Source organism: Nylanderia fulva, unplaced genomic scaffold, assembly GCF_048542155.1.
Source record: "Nylanderia fulva isolate GAGA-0341 unplaced genomic scaffold, ASM4854215v1 Scaffold599, whole genome shotgun sequence".
NCBI lineage: Eukaryota > Metazoa > Arthropoda > Insecta > Hymenoptera > Formicidae > Nylanderia > Nylanderia fulva.
In genome coordinates this window covers 44,206-61,967 of record NW_028190697.1, presented here as the reverse complement: position 1 = coordinate 61,967, position 17,762 = coordinate 44,206, and the positions used below count along the sequence as shown (strand labels likewise).

The 17,762-nt window shown below is 24.7% G+C and overlaps 3 protein-coding genes across 6 annotated transcripts; all 3 read right to left on the bottom strand.

Annotated features, from left to right (window-relative positions):
* Positions 1–737: 737 nt before the first annotated feature.
* On the bottom strand, positions 738–5,971 carry LOC114939320 (uncharacterized). 2 transcript variants are annotated; one of them, XM_029313584.2, is made up of 6 exons: positions 5,657–5,971; positions 2,576–2,929; positions 2,041–2,485; positions 1,794–1,924; positions 1,519–1,648; positions 738–1,328 (listed from the first exon to the last, which is right to left on the bottom strand). In XM_029313584.2, exons 1-6 carry the CDS (start codon positions 5,821–5,823, stop codon positions 1,236–1,238), a joined length of 1,320 nt encoding a protein of 439 aa, XP_029169417.2. In that variant the 5' UTR covers positions 5,824–5,971; the 3' UTR covers positions 738–1,235. The 2 variants fall into 2 exon arrangements, with proteins under 2 accessions (XP_029169417.2, XP_029169418.2); XM_029313585.2 differs by having other exon boundaries at positions 2,041–2,482.
* A 1,159-nt stretch (positions 5,972–7,130) lies between these two features.
* On the bottom strand, positions 7,131–11,310 carry LOC114939324 (uncharacterized). 2 transcript variants are annotated; one of them, XM_029313591.2, is made up of 6 exons: positions 10,952–11,307; positions 8,950–9,306; positions 8,416–8,857; positions 8,170–8,300; positions 7,897–8,032; positions 7,131–7,712 (listed from the first exon to the last, which is right to left on the bottom strand). In XM_029313591.2, exons 1-6 carry the CDS (start codon positions 11,116–11,118, stop codon positions 7,617–7,619), a joined length of 1,329 nt encoding a protein of 442 aa, XP_029169424.2. In that variant the 5' UTR covers positions 11,119–11,307; the 3' UTR covers positions 7,131–7,616. The 2 variants fall into 2 exon arrangements, with proteins under 2 accessions (XP_029169424.2, XP_085343811.1); XM_085487685.1 differs by lacking the exon at positions 7,131–7,712 and having other exon boundaries at positions 7,903–8,015; positions 10,952–11,310.
* Positions 11,311–13,002: 1,692 nt separating this feature from the next.
* LOC114945042 (uncharacterized) lies at positions 13,003–16,445 on the bottom strand. Of its 2 annotated transcripts, none has more exons than XM_085487692.1 (7): positions 16,381–16,445; positions 14,660–15,015; positions 14,136–14,571; positions 13,890–14,020; positions 13,622–13,751; positions 13,254–13,437; positions 13,003–13,178 (listed from the first exon to the last, which is right to left on the bottom strand). In XM_085487692.1, the coding sequence occupies exons 2-6, from the start codon at positions 14,704–14,706 to the stop codon at positions 13,327–13,329; spliced, it is 855 nt and encodes a 284-aa protein (XP_085343818.1). In that variant the 5' UTR covers positions 14,707–15,015; positions 16,381–16,445; the 3' UTR covers positions 13,003–13,178; positions 13,254–13,326. The 2 variants fall into 2 exon arrangements, with proteins under 2 accessions (XP_085343818.1, XP_085343817.1); XM_085487691.1 differs by having other exon boundaries at positions 14,808–15,015.
* Positions 16,446–17,762: the final 1,317 nt, after the last annotated feature.

Here is a 17,762-nt window from a genome sequence, read left to right as displayed (position 1 = left end):
GTTTAACTTGTCGCAAATCTTGCTTTTCTGAATGATCTTAAATGTGTTCTATACTTAAGTGTGGAGTATATTTGCTGTTCTAAGCACGTGCGTTTCAATTATATGTTTTTTTTTTTTATATTTTCAGGTATATAAAATATTTTGGTATAAGTCTTTGTACAATCATCTCATTTTAATATATTTTCTGATATAGAATAAGAAGGCCGCACACCTGAAACATTATGTATAAATTTCTTTTTGCTTTACTATTATATGATATTTCATACATGTATCGCTAGATGATAGGATGAAATTTTTATCACAGATTTCGCATGTTGCACGTTGTTCGTTATATTTTTTAAAGTAATGCCTCATCCATTGAAGAGATCCTCTGCATAAAAGGAAGATTTGAGTTGTTGGAATTAGTAAAATTTCAAAATCTTGCTTGTATCTTGCATGAATTTGCAAAATCTGCAATTATCCTAATTTCATTCAAAATATAATATCATTAATAAGTTTTTATTATTTATTTTAATTCTTTATACGCCTATTTAAATCTTCGATATTTTGAAATATAAACATTAAGGAATTAGTGCAAAATATAAATATAATGTTTATTTTTATACAAATGCAACATACTATCGATAATAAAAGTTTCAAAATAATAGATATTAATAGATGCAAATTAGTTACGTCATATTATGCATATAATTAAAGTGTTAAAAAAAGTTAACGAACAAATTAATTTTTTTATTTTAAGATTTATTAATTCTTCTGCACCAATTCAATTTGTTGCAGTCACAAAATTTTCTTACTTTATCATTTATATTATTTACTACAGTAAATATCGCAGAAAGATAATAGATATATTTTATTTATCGTTGAATTTCAATTGTCAAACATGTATGTATATACTCGTATGTATATGTCAATAACATCCCATTATCTATTATGTTGGTCCGAATCTGTAGATTGATCTGTAGATGGATTATATATTATAATTTCTACAGCATATTTTACGTTTTCATTTATTTATTCTATTATTTAAAACGAAATATAAGACAGAAACTGTAAAAGTTTTATTTCAATTGAATTTTTTGTGAATAAATGCCTCAATGAACACTTAACCACGTTAAATTATAAAAAATTGTAAATGATACATAATTTTTATCGGAAACAATCTCATAAAACTATTTATTTTCACAATGATATATATTATATACTAAGATGCGATTATATTCGTTCGCGTATGTTCTTTACACATTAAATTTCACTTGGACTAATCCCAAAGCGGTTATTTCATGTTCCATTATAAACTCGCCAACGAAACTTCTTATCATCAACGACATCTAAAAAAATTAATTAAACATGAACAAAGATAAATGTAAACAAGGATCCAATTATAAATCAAAAAATGAGAGATTGCACATTTCTCTTCTTCTTATACATATTTAGTGTAATATATTGATTCTTTGTAAATTTACAAGTATATATTAATAACTTAAAATTATTAGAAGTAATAAATAAGTAATTTTCAACCTCTGTAGTTGTAATTGTGATGGCGAGTGCTCTACATAACGTGTTAGCTGATAGATAATTTCTAAGACAATTCGGGAATTTCTCGTGTGTCATGTACAAACATCGTGCATTTTTTAAATTATTTGTGACGCTGTAAACAATTAAAATATTTTCTTAATTATTATTAAAATTTTTATAATAAAACATATATATATATATATATGTATGCGTATAATAAGAGAAGAAAAATTACCGAAAAATTATAATAATGTCGAATCTAATATATCTGTACTTACTATTTTGGTTTCCAAAATATAGAGATTTTAGTCAGAAAAACTATTACGTCGCAACGTAGACCAAGTCTTCTAGCCACGCTACTAAATATTGTAAATACAATGATATGTTGACCATATTTACTTTGTAAAACCTGCGTCAGGTATAATACAGAATAAATTAATCAAGGCGAGAGAATATTAAAAACAACATATAACATGTACGTATATGCCCATAATTATATAGATATTATAATGTATTATAACTTACATAATCTATACATAAACTTTTGAGATCTACTTTACGTGAGTAGCTACATGGTCGAAAGTTCAAAATGCCAAATATATATTCCTGAAGTGTATCCATAATCTGCGTACTTTCTGTTTCATCCCAATGATTATCTTCGATACTGTTGGTTTTCCAATAGGAAAACGTTTCTTCAGACGTGGAGAATATCGAATGGTTGGGATGCTTCTCTCTAAGAAATATCAGTACCTCTTGTGCGATTGTATCCAATGATGCACTTATATTCGTGTAACATACATTTTTTCGAAGTTGAATTTGTTGTACCACGAAAGTACAAGTTACTTCCAAAAGCTGTTCTCTTTCAGGTTTCTCTCTATATCTGTCCAAATCATTTCCTATCGAGGATAACTTCACATAGTGAGACTTTTCTATATTGCAATATCTTTCGAATGAATTGCGATCGATTCTGCTAAAAAATTCATGTATTGAAGTATTAACTAATGAATAAATACATTAAATTGTAATAATAGTAGCACTATGATATAAATAAAGATCTTACTGTGGAAATTGTGTTAACAAGCATTTAATCTCCTCAATATAAAACATATATTTTAGTTCGTCTATATACTTATCTGTAGGCTCAAGAAAAAGTATATTTTTATACAAACGCTTTACATATACATTGATGTTACCCGAGAATTTTCTTACATTATCGAATTTCAATATATTATTGATTGAGTCATTGAAATAATTTTTGTTTGATCTATTATTGTAAAAATAATCGTAAAAAAGAATTTGAGACAAATAATTTCGCAATTGTATCGCAGAATTTATGCCCTTTGTAACAAAGTTTATATTTCCTTCACCCTTTGTTGTATTAAGATTTTCATATCTTCTTTTTGTAATAGGCCATCTAAAACACGACCATAAAATACTGTAATAAATTTTTGATAATGATACAATGTTGTGTTAAGATTAATTTAAAATTAGCTAGATAAAAACGAGATAAAAATATGTAAATTTGTCTTAGATAATTTTGTTTTAAGTATGTTTGAAAGTATATCTAATGAAAGATAAAATTATATGAAGATTTATCTAAATAATTTTTAATACTGCTTATGTAAAACACAGTTATACAAAATATGTAAATTATAAAAGAGATGCAACATTATACGTATATTCATATTTTTATTTATAAATATTTATCGCTTTACTGTCTACATCAAGTATTTTTATGCGCTATGACTCTAAACCAAAATTATCTGAAAATTATTCTACATAAATTAGATAGTAAAAATAATACTTTTTTTTAATGCAGATATAGAGATAATACATATTTGTATTATCTTTTCAAATTATAAATTTTTCACTGTATACAATATTCAAAGTATCAGTCAAAATATCACTTCTTTTTATATTTTAATAAAAAAACTAAAGTATATATTATTCTATTTTAATTTGTTATTTAATTTATACTATAAATTTATAATTTATACTGAATAACAGTGGTTTAATATTTATTTTTGATCTACATGTCATCAAACATACATTAAAACTATATTTTCAAAGATTCTAACATGTATATTGCGTAATTCTATAAGTGTATTCTATATGCAATGAATAAACATTAATGTTCGTATGTGTATGTATGTATATATTAAGTTTCTTTTTAAATATTTTGTAGAACAATTTTTTTGAAAGCATATTTACATACAATGTCGACTGTGCTTATATATGTTACTTGGCACGTTTTTACTTTTATAAAGTTTTTATTGTGATATCAATGCTATTTATAAAAAAGAACCGATAGAAAAATATCAAATGTGTTTGCTTCTATCACGAATATATATCATTTATATAATTTTTATATTTAAAAATGCAATTAAATATATTGAAGAATACACATTAAAATAAATAAGCAAAGTTACTTTTATGTTGTATTTTTAATCTTGGCACGTTTTTACTTTTATAAAGTTTTTATTGTGATATCAATGCTATTTATAAAAAAGAACCGATAGAAAAATATCAAATGTGTTTGCTTCTATCACGAATATATATCATTTATATAATTTTTATATTTAAAAATGCAATTAAATATATTGAAGAATACACATTAAAATAAATAAGCAAAGTTACTTTTATGTTGTATTTTTAATAATTAAATCTAAAAAAAAATTATTTAATGACTGAATATTTTTCGACCGTTATATATATAAACTAATTAATATTTATTTAATTAATCACACAACGTTTCATATAATTTTTAGCCTTCTCAAGTGTTACTGTTAAGTGTGCGAAAGACCAAAATTAAATGGTCGAAACACCGTGGTCGAAACATTGTGTGATTAATTAAATAAACATCAAATGTAAGTTTTTATAAAATATTTTGTAGAACAATTTTTTCGGAAGCATATTTACATAGAATGCCGACTGTGCTTATATATGTCACTTGGTACGTTTTTACTTTTATGAAGATTTTATTGTGATTTCAATGCTATTTATAAAAAAGAACCGATAGAAAAATATCAATTTTGTTTGTTTTAAGCACGAATATATATCATATATTTATAATCTTTATTTTTAAAGTACAATCTAATATATTGAGAAATACACATTAAAATAAATAAGCAATGTTACTTTTAAATTGTATTTTTAATATTTAAATCTTAAAAAATATATTTAATGGCTAAATATTTTTTGACCAATACAGGTCAATTAATATTTATTTAATTAATCCCACAACATTTCATAAAATTGTTATCCTTCTCAGGTGTACCGTCAAGTATGCGAAGGATCAAAATTATATGGTCTAAACACTGTGGTCGAAACGTTTTGTGATTAATAAATGAACATCAATTAGTCAATATTAGTCGAAAAATATTTGGTCTTTTGATTTTTGACAGCCGAAAATTAAGAATTCTTATCAGTATATTATTTAATGTTTACATTCCAAATAAACATATATATATATATATATATGTATATATATATGTTTATACATATATGTATATATATAACGGTGGAAATTGCCAAATTCATTATTGAGCAATGAAAAAATTATTAAGTAAAATAAAATACGATAATAAAATAAAAGATTTAAATTTAAGCGATTCAATATAAAAGTAAAGTAATTTAATATGCAAGATAAATACAACATATCTAATATTTCTAATATATTATTTTTTTAAATTGTACTATATATGTTATATAAAATTATATTATATATTATTGTACATATTATATTATATTTTTTTAAATAATAATGTAATAAAATTCTTAAGACAATGTGCTAACGTGAACTAAAAAATCTAAAAAATTGGATTACTTTTAATTACTATAAACAATAATTAAATCATTTTACTAATTGAATCAGTAGAAAGAATAAATTGAATAATTGAAGAAATTATTTTGAAAATTACGTATCTAATACGCTGTTGTGTCCGTTTTGTATCTTTTTAATCTATTGTTTTCTATCTGTTTTTATGTATATTGTTGAAGTTTTTGTTTTTTTTAACACTATATTCTTAATAGGTTTTATTTATTTTATATTTATAAAAGACATTCTTTGCTGAAGTGATATACATTATGTGACAAAGGATATTGAGATAAAATAAAAAAATTTACAAATCACAAGAATTACCTCTGAAATAACTTTTTTTCCAAGAACTTGTTATATGTAGCTGCTGCATAACGAAATTGCTTGTACACGCATCGAAAGTTGATGATATCTTCAATAGTGATAACATTATAGCTGAGAATGATGGCTATTATCTCCTCTGGTAAGCGCGTTATTTTACAGTCAGACATTATAAGAAACAAAACACAAGGAAGGAATATAAATTAAAGTGATTGCAAAATACTATTCGCGTAATGAATTATCCTTGCTTTTCGCAATACACGAAATGTGCCGATTACAAAGAGCATAAATATGTGTGTTTGATCTACATGAGAGATGTTTTCACACTGCAGACGTTCTATTCTTTATTATTAATTTTGACCTCAAATTTTAAAGCCTTATTGTTGTTTTCATCTAGATACAGGTATAACGATTTGTCAAGGCATGCGCAGAAAATGTAATTAAGAACTAGCAAAAATTACCACTTTTTTCTATGCACTTGAAAGATAGAACGTGGTAAATAATTTATTTATTAATTATTCTTCATTATTACTATTTATTTATTTATTGTTCTTTATTTAAGTTTAATTAAAATAATATATTTTTTCAAATTTATCAGTTATTTGAAATCTTACTAATTTCCATGTATTTGTATTATTTATTATTTAAGCTTAATTAAAATAATTTTATTTCAAGTTATCAATTATTTTATTAAATTTTACCAACTTTTATGTATTTAAATTTTACAATTTACAACTCCAGTGCTGTGCATTATGAAATGTTCTCGATAAGAGAGAAAGGAAAAGAGAAAGATTTACATTTTGCATTTTTCAAATCTTTACAGATAAAATTCTCAGCTAAAATAAAATTTCCGACTTACAATACGAATATTTAATAAATGATGCATGTACAAGTAGTCTATATAAGAATATTCTACAATTTTATGTAGTTTTATTCGCGCGTATATATGGGGTGTATATATTTTAGTAATCTAAACTTTATAAGAATATAAAATTTCATGGATTAAATACAAACTCAAAATGAACAGACTATGCAGATGTTTGTGAATAAATCTCAATTCGTAATTTTAATTTCTATGTTTCTTTTTGATCTCTTTACAAAGATGTAGAAAAGCAAAATATATCGGTCCAAAAGTCGCTGAATCGGAAACTGAGGAATTAAAATTGAGATTCTAAAATTGAGATGAATTTGCAAAATCTGAAATTATGCTAATATCATACAAAATCTAATATCATTTATAAGCTTTTATCGTCTCCTTCAATACAAAAGAATTATGTATATTTGAAAATATAAAAATTATTGTCTTTTATTAACGTACCTATTTATACTTATACAAATGCAACACACTATCGATTATATAAGTTTCAAAATAATAGATAATAATAGATGTGAAATTTATTACGTCATATTTCGCATATATTGATAGTGTTAAAAAAAGTTATCAAATTAGTTAATTTTTTTATTTTTATTTTTATTTTTTTATTTATTAATTCTTTTGCACCAATTCAAATTGTAGCAGTCACAAAATTTTCTTACTTTATTATTTATATTAATTAATACAATAAATATCGCAGAAAGATAATAGCTATATTTTATTCATCGTTGATTCTCAATTGTCGAACATGTATGTATATATGTATATGTCAATAACATCCTATTATCTATTATGTTAGTCCGAATCTGTAGATTAATCTGTAGGATTATATATTATGACAATTTCTACAGCATATTTTACTTTTTCATTTATGTGTTTTACTATTTAAAATAAGACAGAAACTGTAAAATTTTTACTTTCATTGACTTTTTGTGAATATATGCTTCAAAAAACAATAAAATACGTAAAATTATAGAAAATTGTAAATTATACATAATTGGTATCTGAAAATATCTCACAATGCTCTTTATTTTTACACTGGTATATGTTATATACTAATATGCGATTATGTTAGTGCGCGTATGTTTTTCACACATTCAAATTCACTTCGATTAACATCAAATCATTTATTTTATGGTCCTTTATAAACATTCCAACACAAGTTTTTATTATGTAAAAATCCATCTAAAAAAGTTTTTTAAACATGAATAAAGATTAAATGTAAACAAGGATCTAATTATAAATTAAGGAATGAGAGATGTACATTTCTCTTCTTTCTATACACATATATTGTAATTTATTAATTGCTTGTCAATTTACAAGCATATTAATAACTTAAAATTAATAGAAGTAATAAATAAGTTTCAACCTCTTCAGTTCCTATTTTGATGTTGTTATAATGTGTTCCACAAGACTCGTAATCTTGTAGATAATCATGAAGACAATTCGGGAAATTTTCGTCTTCTATGTAAAAACATCTTGCATTTTCTAAATTATTCGTGACGCTGTAAACAAATAAAATATTACCTTAATCATATGAAAATTTTTATAATAAAAAAATATATATGTATGCGTATAATAAAAAAAGAAAGATTATCGGGAAATTATGATAATGTCGAATCTAATATATATCTATACTTACAATTTTGATTTCCAAAATATACAGATTTGAGTGTCAACATCTATTAGATCGCAACGTAGACCAAGTCTTCTAGCCACGCTATGAAATATTGTATATACAATGATATCTTCACCAACTTTACTTTGTAAAACCTGTGTCAAGTATAATACAGAACAAATCAATCAAAGCGAGAGAATATTAAAAACAACATATAACGTATACATATATGGCCCATAATTATATATATTATAATCTATAATAACTTACATAATCTATACAAAACCATTTGGTATCTTCGGGTGAGGAGATACGTGCTTGAATGTTCAAGGTGCCAAATATATATTCCTGGAGTGTATCCATAATCTGCGTACTTTCTGTTTCGTCCCAATGATTATCTTCGATATTGTTGGTTTTCCAATAGGAAAAAGTTTCTTCAGACGTGGAGAATATCGAATGGTTCGGATGCTTCTCTCTGAGACGATTCAGTATCTCTTGTGCGATTGTATCCAATGATGCACTTACATTCGTGTAACATACATCTTCTCGAACTTGAATATATTTTGACATGAAAGTACACGTTTCTTCCAAAAGTTGTTCTTTTTCTAGTTTATCTCTATATCTGTCCAACTCATTTCGTATCGAGGATAGCTTTTCATAGTGAGACATTTTTATATTGCAATATCTTTCAATTGATTTGCGATCAATTCTTCTAAAAAATTTATATATATTGAATTATTAACTAATGAATAAATACATTAACTTGTAATAATAGTAGCGTTATAATATATATGAAGATCTTACTGTTGAAATGGTGTTAACAAACATTTAATCTCCTCAATATAAAACGTATATTTCAGCGCATTTATAGGCTCATGTGTAGGCTCACGTTCAGGATCATGTTGATTTAAACGATTTACATATTCATCGATATTACCACTGAATTTCTTTACCTTATCATTGAATTCCAATACAGTATGAATTGAGTTCTCGAAGTAATTTTGATTTGATTTATTGTTGAAATAATAATCATAAAAAAGAATGTGAGATAAATAATTTCGCAATTGTATTGCAGAATTAATGCCTATTATAACAAAGTTTAGGTTTTCTTTTTTTTCTTCCTCCGTAAGATTTTCATATCTTTTCTTCGCATAGGGCCATCTAAAATACGACCATAAAATATTCTAATAAATTTTTGAAAATGATACTAAGTGTTGTGTCAAGATTAATTTAAAATTAGCTGGATAAAGATGAGATAAAGTATGTAAATTCATCTTAGATTGAATGAAGATGATTTTGTTTCAAGTATATCTAGATAAAAGATACAATTATATGACGATTTATTTACATAATTGTTTAGATAATAATATTTAAGACTGCTTATGTATAAACACAGTTATACAAGAAATATAAATTATGAAAAAGGTACAACAATACGATATATGTATTCATATTTTTAGTTATAAATTTTTATCGCTTTACTGTCTACTTTAAGTATTCTTAAGTGCTATGATTCTAAATCAAAATTATCTGAAAATTATTGTAGATAAATAATATAGTAAAGGTAGTACTTTTTTTTATCTACTCGTAATATGCAGATATAAAGATAATACATATTTTTATTATCTATATGCAGATAAGATGACGCCACAGTTCTTCCATTTAATTTTATTTAGATAACATACAGCAAACTTTGATGATAGTAAACAATGTGATTGCACAAGTCATTTTTCAAATTAATAAATTTTTTTAAGTATACAATTCTCAAAGCATGAGTATATATATGTCACTTCTTTTTATACTTTAATCAGAAAAAGAAAATATATAATAGTCAATTTTAATTTGTAATTTAATTTATACTTTCCAAATTTTGATTCCAATATGTATATTGCATAATTCTATAAGTGTATTTTATATCAATTAATAAACATTAATGTGTGCGTATGTATGTATAGATTAAGTTTTTTTTTAATATTTTGTAGAACAATTTTTTCGAAAGCATATTTACAAACAATGTTGATTGTGCTTATATATGTCACTTGGCATGTTTTCAATTTTATAAAGATTTTATTGTGATTTCAAAGCTATTTATGAAAAAGAACCGATAGAAAAATATCAAATCTGTTTGTTTCTATCACGAATATATATCATATATATAATTTTTATATTTAAAAATGCAATTAAATATATTGAAGAATACACATAATAAATAAACCAAGTTACTTTTATGTTGTATTTTTAATAATTAAATCTAAAAAAAAATTATTTAATGACTGAATATATTTCGACCGATATACATGTAGGCTAATTAATATTTTATTAATTAATTACACAACGTTTCATATAATTTATGGCTTTCTCAAGTGTTACTGTTAAGTGTGCGAAAGACCAAAATTATATCGTCCAAACACCGTGGTCGAAACGTTGTGTGATTAATTAAATAAACAAACATCAATTGAAAAATGTCGGTTGAAAAATATTTGGTCTTTTAATTTATGACAGCCGAAAATTAAGAATCCTTTTTTATCAGTATATTATATTTAACGTTTATATTCCATATATATATATGTATATGTATATTATATATGTTTATATATAACGGTAGAGTATGTTAAAATTATTGAGCAATAGAAAAAATGAAAGCGAATAATTTAATATGCAACATAAATGCAACATACCTAATTTTTCTAATATTTTGTATTTATTATATATTTATAATATACGTTCTTCGCAGAAGTGATATACATTGTGCGACAGGCGTTAATGAGACAAAATAACAAAAAGATTTACAAATCACAAGAATTACCTCTGAAATAACTTTTTTTCCAAGAACTTGTTATATGTGGTTGCTGCATAACGAAATTGCTGGCACACGCATCGAAAGTTGATGATATCCTCCATAGTGATAACATTACAGCCGAGAATGATGGTTATTATCTCCTCTGGTAAGCACGTTATCTTATAATCAGACATTATGAATAACAAAATACAAGAAAAGAATATAAATTAAAGTGATTGCAATATACTATTCGCGTAATTAATTCCTTCTTTTTAAGGTACACGAAATGAATCTGCCGATTACAAGAGCACAAATGTGTGATTGATGTCCACGAGAGACGTTTTTACACTACAGACGGTCTGTTCTTTATATGAAATTTGACCTTAAATTCTAAAGTATTATTGCTTCTTCCCACTAACAATGAGATACAAATATAAAAATTTGTCACGGCATGCGCAGAAAATGAAATTTAGAACTAGCAAAAATTACCATTTTCTCCTATGCACTTGAAAGATAGAACGTGATAAATAATTTATTTATTATTTATTCTTTGTTATTATTATTTATTTATTTATTGTTCTCTATTTATGTTTAATTAAAATAATATATTTCTACAAATGTATTAGTTATTTTAAATTTTACTAATTTTTATGTATTTATATTATGTATTATTTAAGCTTAATTAAAAAAATTTTATTTCAAGTTATCAATTATTTTATTAAATTTTACCAACTTTCATGTATTCATATTTTACAATTTACAACTCTAGTGCTGTGCATTATGAAATTTTCTCGATAAGAGAGAAAGGGAAAGAGAGAGATTTACATTTTGCATTTTTCAAATCTTTACAGTTAAAATTCTCAGCTAAAATAAAATTTCCGACTTACTATACAAATATTTAATAAATGATGCATGTACAAATAGTTTACATAAGAATATTCTACAATTGTATGTAGTTTTATTCGCGCGTATATACGGGATGTATATATTCTAGAAATCTAAACTTTATAAGAATATAAAAACTCCATGGATTAAAAGCAAATTTAGAATGAACAGACTATGCGAACTCAACGCGGATGTTTGTGAATAAATCTCAATTCGAGATTTTAATTCTTATGTTTTCTTTTGATCTCCCTACAAAGATGTAGAAAAGCAAAATATATCGGTCCAAAAGTCGCTGAATCGGGAACTTAGGAATTAAAATAGAGATTCTAAAATTGAGAACCAAGTTGAGATTTATTCCTAAATAGTCTTATTGTTAGCACTATGCTAAGCAAATTTCGTGCCTCGTGCACAATTATAAGACATAGGGGAAACATTAATTTTTCTTATCTAACGCACAAACCTTCGCGTTCGGCTCGCATATCCTTGTTTATTTCGAGACTAACTTTATTATTCATTAAGTATATTTGTTCATTTATTTTTCAAAAGTTTATATTAATATCTAAAAAAAACCTAAATAGTAATATTCATTTTTATCAGTTTTTTACTTACTCCTTTGGTAGCATTTGGGGAGGTGCAGAGATATTATAAAGTTGAAATAAATATCATTAATTTAAAAGAATTAATTATCTTGTTAAACTTGTCGCAAATCTTGCGATTCTAAATGACCCTAAATGTGTTCTGTACCAAAGTTTGGAGTAAATTTGCTGTTCCTTCTCTAGGCATGCGTGTTTCTCAATAATGTGTTTTTTCATATTTTAAGATATATAAAAAATTATGGTATAAGTCTTCGTACAATTATCCCTTTTTAATATATTTTCTGATATAAAATAATATGGGCGCACACTTGGAGCATTATGTATAAGTTTTATTATATAACATACCTGTTTATACTTATATACAAGTGCAATACATTAACAGTTTCAAGATAATAGATATTAATAGATGGTAAATTTATATTACGTTATATGTTGCATATACTTATAGAGTGTTAAAAAAAGTTAATAAACTAATTAATATTTCTAAATTTTAAAATTTATAAATTCTACTGCACTAATTCAAATTGTTCAATCACACACACACACACACACACACAATTTTTCTTACTTTATCGTTTATATTAATTAATACAATAATTATAGCAGAGAGAATAATAAATATATTTCATTCATCGCGTTGATTTTCACTTGACATTGCATACAAAAATAGGGCATAATATTTATATCTATAATATAAAAGTCGAAAATATATGTATATAGTATATGTCAAAAACATCCGTTCATTATGTTGGCTCAACTATCTGTAAATTGATCTGTAAATCAATTATATATAATGATAATTACTACGGCATATTTTACGTTATAAAAAATGGTAAATTATACATAACTGTTATCTGCAAGACCCTCACAAAGTTCTTTATTTTTACAATTGTTTATATTATATACTAACATGTGATTATGTTAGTGCGGGTGTGTTATTAGCACATTACAATGCACTTTGACTAATCCCAATTTGATTATTTTATGTCCCCTTATAAACCTTCCAACTAAAGTTCTTATCATGTAGAACATCTAAAAAAGTTAATTAAACATAAATAAAGATTAAATGTAAACAAGGATCTAATTATAAATTAAAAAATGAGAGATGTATATTTCTCTTCTTTTTATACACATATAATGTAATTTATTAATTGCTTGTCAATCTACAAGCATATTAATAACTTAAAATTAATAAAAGTAATAAATAAATTTCAACCTGTCCAGTTCTTATTGTGACGCAATGTGTTTTATAACGCTTGTAAAATGGTAGAAAATCATCAAGACAGTTCGGGAAATTCTCGTCTTTTATGTAAAAACATCTTGAATTTTCTAAATTATTCGTGACGCTGTAAACAATTAAAATATTACCTTAATTATATGAAAATTTTTATAATAAAACATTATATATGTATGCGTATAATAAAAAAAAGAAAGATGATCGAGAAATAATGATAATGTCGATTCTAATATATATCTATACTTACAATTCTGGTTTCCAAGATATACAGCAGCGAAACCAAAGATCTATTAGATCGCAACGTAGACCAAGTTTTCTAGCCACGCTATGAAATATTGTATATACAATGATATCTTGACCATATTTACTTTGTAAAACCTGTGCCAGGTATAATACAGGACAAATTAATCAAAGCGAGAGAATATTAAAAACAACATATAACATATACATATATGGCCCATAATTATATGTATTATAATCTTTAATAACTTACATAATCTATACACAAACATTTGATATCTTTGGGTACGAAGTTACATACTCGAAAGTTTAAAGTGCCAAATATATATTCTTGAAGTGTATCCATAATCTGCGTACTTTCTGTTTCGTCCCAATGATTATCTTCGATATTGTTAGTTTTCCAATGAGAAAAAGTTTCATCAGACGTGGAGAATATCGAATGGTTCGGATGCTTCTCCCTGAGACGATTCAGTACCTCTTGTGCGATTGTATCCAATGATGCACTTACATTCGTGTAACATACATCTTCTCGAACTTGAATATACTTTGCCACGAAAGTACATGTTTCTTCCAAAAGTTGTTCTCTTTCAGGTTTCTTTATATATCTGTCCAACTCATTTCCTATCGAGGATAGCTTCGCATAGTGAGACATTTCTATATTGCAAAAACTTTCGATTGATTTGCGATCCCTAAAAAATGTATATTGAAGCATTAACTAATGATTAAATACATTAAATTGTAATAATAGTTGCATTATAATATATATGAAAATCCTACTGTGGAAATTGTGTTAACAAGCATTTAATCTCCTCAATATAAAACATATATTTCAGCACATCTATAGGCTCATGTCGAGGATAAAAAAAAATCGATATGCAGGTAAAGAATGTACATATTTATCGATATTACCACTGAATTCCCTTACATTATTTTCGAGTTCCAATACATTATGAATTGAGTCATCAAAGTGATTTCGATTTGATCTATTATTGTAAAAATAATCATAAAAGAGAATTTGAGACAAATAACTTCGCAATTGTGTCACAGAATTTATGCCTATTATAACAAAGTTTAGGTTTTCTTCTTTTTCTTTTTCCGTAAGACTTTCATATCTTTTCTTCGCATAGGGCCATCTAAAATACGACCATAAAATATTGTAATAAATTTTTGATAATGATACTTAGTGTTGTGTCAAGATTAATTTAAAATGAGCTGGATAAAGATGAGATAAAGTATGTAAATTCATCTTAGATTGAATGAAGATGATTTTGTTTCAAGTATATCTAGATAAAAGATACAATTATATAACGATTTATTTTGATAATTGTTTAGATAATAATATTTAAGACTGCTTATGTAAACACAGTTATACAAGAAATATAAGTTATGAAAAAGATACAACAATATATATATTCATATTTTTATCGCTTTATTGTTTATTTTAAGTATTCGAATGTGCAATGATTTTAAATCAAAATTATCTGAAAATTAGTTTCAATAAATAATATAGTAAAGGTAGTACTTTTTTTTTATCTATTTGTAAGATGCAGATACAAAGATAATACATATTTTTATTATCTATTTGCAGATAAGATGACGCCACAGTTCTGTGTATAGATTAAGTTTTTTTTTAATATTTTGTAAAACAACTTTTTCGAAAGCATATTTACAAAATGTTGACTGTGCTTATATGTCACTTGGCATGTTTTTACTTTTTATTGTGATTTCAATGCTATTTATGAAAAATAACCGTTAGAAAAATATCAAATCTGTTTGCTTGTATCACGAATATATATCATATATATAATTTTTATATCTAAAAATGCAATTAAATATATTGTAGAATACACATTATAATAAATAAGTCAAGTTACTTTTATGTTGTATTTTTAATAATTAAATCCCCAAAAAATTATTTAATGATGAATATTTTTCGACCGATATATATATATATATATATAGGCTAATTAATATTTATTTAATTAATCACACAACGTTTCATATAATTTTTGTTTTTCTCAAGTGTTACTGTTAAGTGTGCGAAGGACCCCAAAATTATATGATCGAAACACTGTGGTCAAAACATTGTGTGATTAATTAAATAAACATCAATTGACAAATGTCGGTTGAAAAATATTTGTTCTTTTAATTTATGACAGCCGAAAATTAAAAATTCTTATTAGTATGTTATATTTAACGTTTACATTCCATATATATATATATATATATATATATATGTATGTATATGTATATTATATATGTATATATATAACGGGTAGAGTTTGTTAAAATTATTGAGCAATAGAAAAAATGAAAGCGAATAATTTAATATGCAACATAAATGCAACATACCTAATTTTTCTAATATTTTGTATTTATTATATATTTACAATATATACGTTTTTCGCAAAAGTGATATATACATTATGCGACAGAAATTATTAAGACAATTACAACATTAAGAAATAACAAAAAGATTTACAAACCACAAGAATTACCTTTGAGATAACTTTTTTTCCAAGAACTTGTTATATATGGTTGCTGCATAACGAAATTTCTTGCACACGCATCGAAAGTTGATGATATCCTCCATAGTGATAACATTATAGCCGAGAATGATGGTTATTATCCCCTCTGGTAAGCTCGTTATCTTATAATCAGACATTATGAGAAACAAAACGCAAGAAAGGATTATAAATTAAAGTGATTGCAATATACTATTCGCGTAATTAATTCCTTGCTTTTCGCAGTACACGAAATGAGTCTGCCGATTACAAAGAGCTCAGATGTGTGTTTGATTTATACGAGAGACGTTTCCACACTACAGACGGTCTGTTCTTTATTATGAAATGTGACCCCAAATTTTAAAGTCTTATTGCTTGTTTTCACTAAGATACAGGTATAAGAATTTGTCACGGCATGCGCAGAAAATGTAATTTATAACTAGCAAATTTACCATTTCTTTCTATGCGCTTGAAAGATAAAACGTGGTAAATAATTTATTATATTAATTATTCTTTATTATCACTATTTATTTATTTATTGTTCTTTATTTAAGCTTAATTAAAATAATATATTTTTCCAAATTTATCAGTTATTTCAAATCTTACTAATTTCCATGTATTTGTATTATTTATTATTTAAGCTTAATTAAAATAATTTTATTTTAAGTTATTTATTTTTTTAAATTTTATTAACTTTTATGTATTCATATTTTACAATTTACAACTCCAGTGCTGTGCATTATGAAATGTTCTCAATAAGAGAAAAAGGGAAAGAGAGAGATTTACATTTTGCATTTTTTAATTATTTACAGATAAAATTCTCAGCTAAAATAAAATTTCCGACTTACCATACAAATATTTAATAAATGATGCATGTACAAATAGTTTAGATAAGAATATTCTACAATTGTATGTAGTTATATTCGCGCCTATATATGGGATGTATATATTTTATCAATTTAAACTTAATAAAAATATAAAACTTCATGGATTAAATACAAACTCAAAATGAACAGACTATGCGAACTCAACGCAGATGTTTGTGAATAAATCTCAATGCGAGTTTTTAATCTTATGTTTTTTTTTATCTCTTTACATAGATGTAGAAAAGCAAAATATATCGGTCCAAAAGTCGCTGAATTGGAAACTGAGGAATTAAAATTGAGATTTCAAAATTGAGATGAATTTGCAAAATCTGAAATTATGCTAAGTTCATACAAAATCTAATATCATTTATAAGCTTTTATCGTCTTCTTCAATACAAAAGAATTATGTATATTTGAAATATAAAAATTAATGTCTTCTATTAACATACCTATTTATACATTTGCAACACACTATCGATTATATAAGTTTTAAAATAATAGATATTAATA

Excerpts from the sequence above, each read along its gene's own strand:
- LOC114939320 (XM_029313584.2), bottom strand. The coding sequence starts at position 5,823 with ATGTCTGACTGTAAAATAACGCGCTTACCAGAGGAGATAATAGCCATC. Across the intron at positions 2,486-2,575 it reads TTGTTAACACAATTTCCACA|CAGAATCGATCGCAATTCAT; the intron begins GTAAGATCTTTA and ends TGAATTTTTTAG. Across the intron at positions 1,649-1,793 it reads ATATTTTGGAAACCAAAATA|CGTCACAAATAATTTAAAAA; the intron begins GTAAGTACAGAT and ends AATTGTTTACAG.
- LOC114939324 (XM_029313591.2), bottom strand. The coding sequence starts at position 11,118 with ATGTCTGATTATAAGATAACGTGCTTACCAGAGGAGATAATAACCATC. Across the intron at positions 8,301-8,415 it reads AATGGTTTTGTATAGATTAT|GTTTTACAAAGTAAAGTTGG; the intron begins GTAAGTTATTAT and ends TACTTGACACAG. Across the intron at positions 8,033-8,169 it reads ATATTTTGGAAATCAAAATT|CGTCACGAATAATTTAGAAA; the intron begins GTAAGTATAGAT and ends ATTTGTTTACAG.
- LOC114945042 (XM_085487691.1), bottom strand. The coding sequence starts at position 14,887 with ATGATTATTTTTACAATAATAGATCAAATCGAAATCACTTTGATGACT. Across the intron at positions 14,021-14,135 it reads AATGTTTGTGTATAGATTAT|GTTTTACAAAGTAAATATGG; the intron begins GTAAGTTATTAA and ends TACCTGGCACAG. Across the intron at positions 13,438-13,621 it reads TCACAATAAGAACTGGACAG|ATGTTCTACATGATAAGAAC; the intron begins GTTGAAATTTAT and ends TAACTTTTTTAG.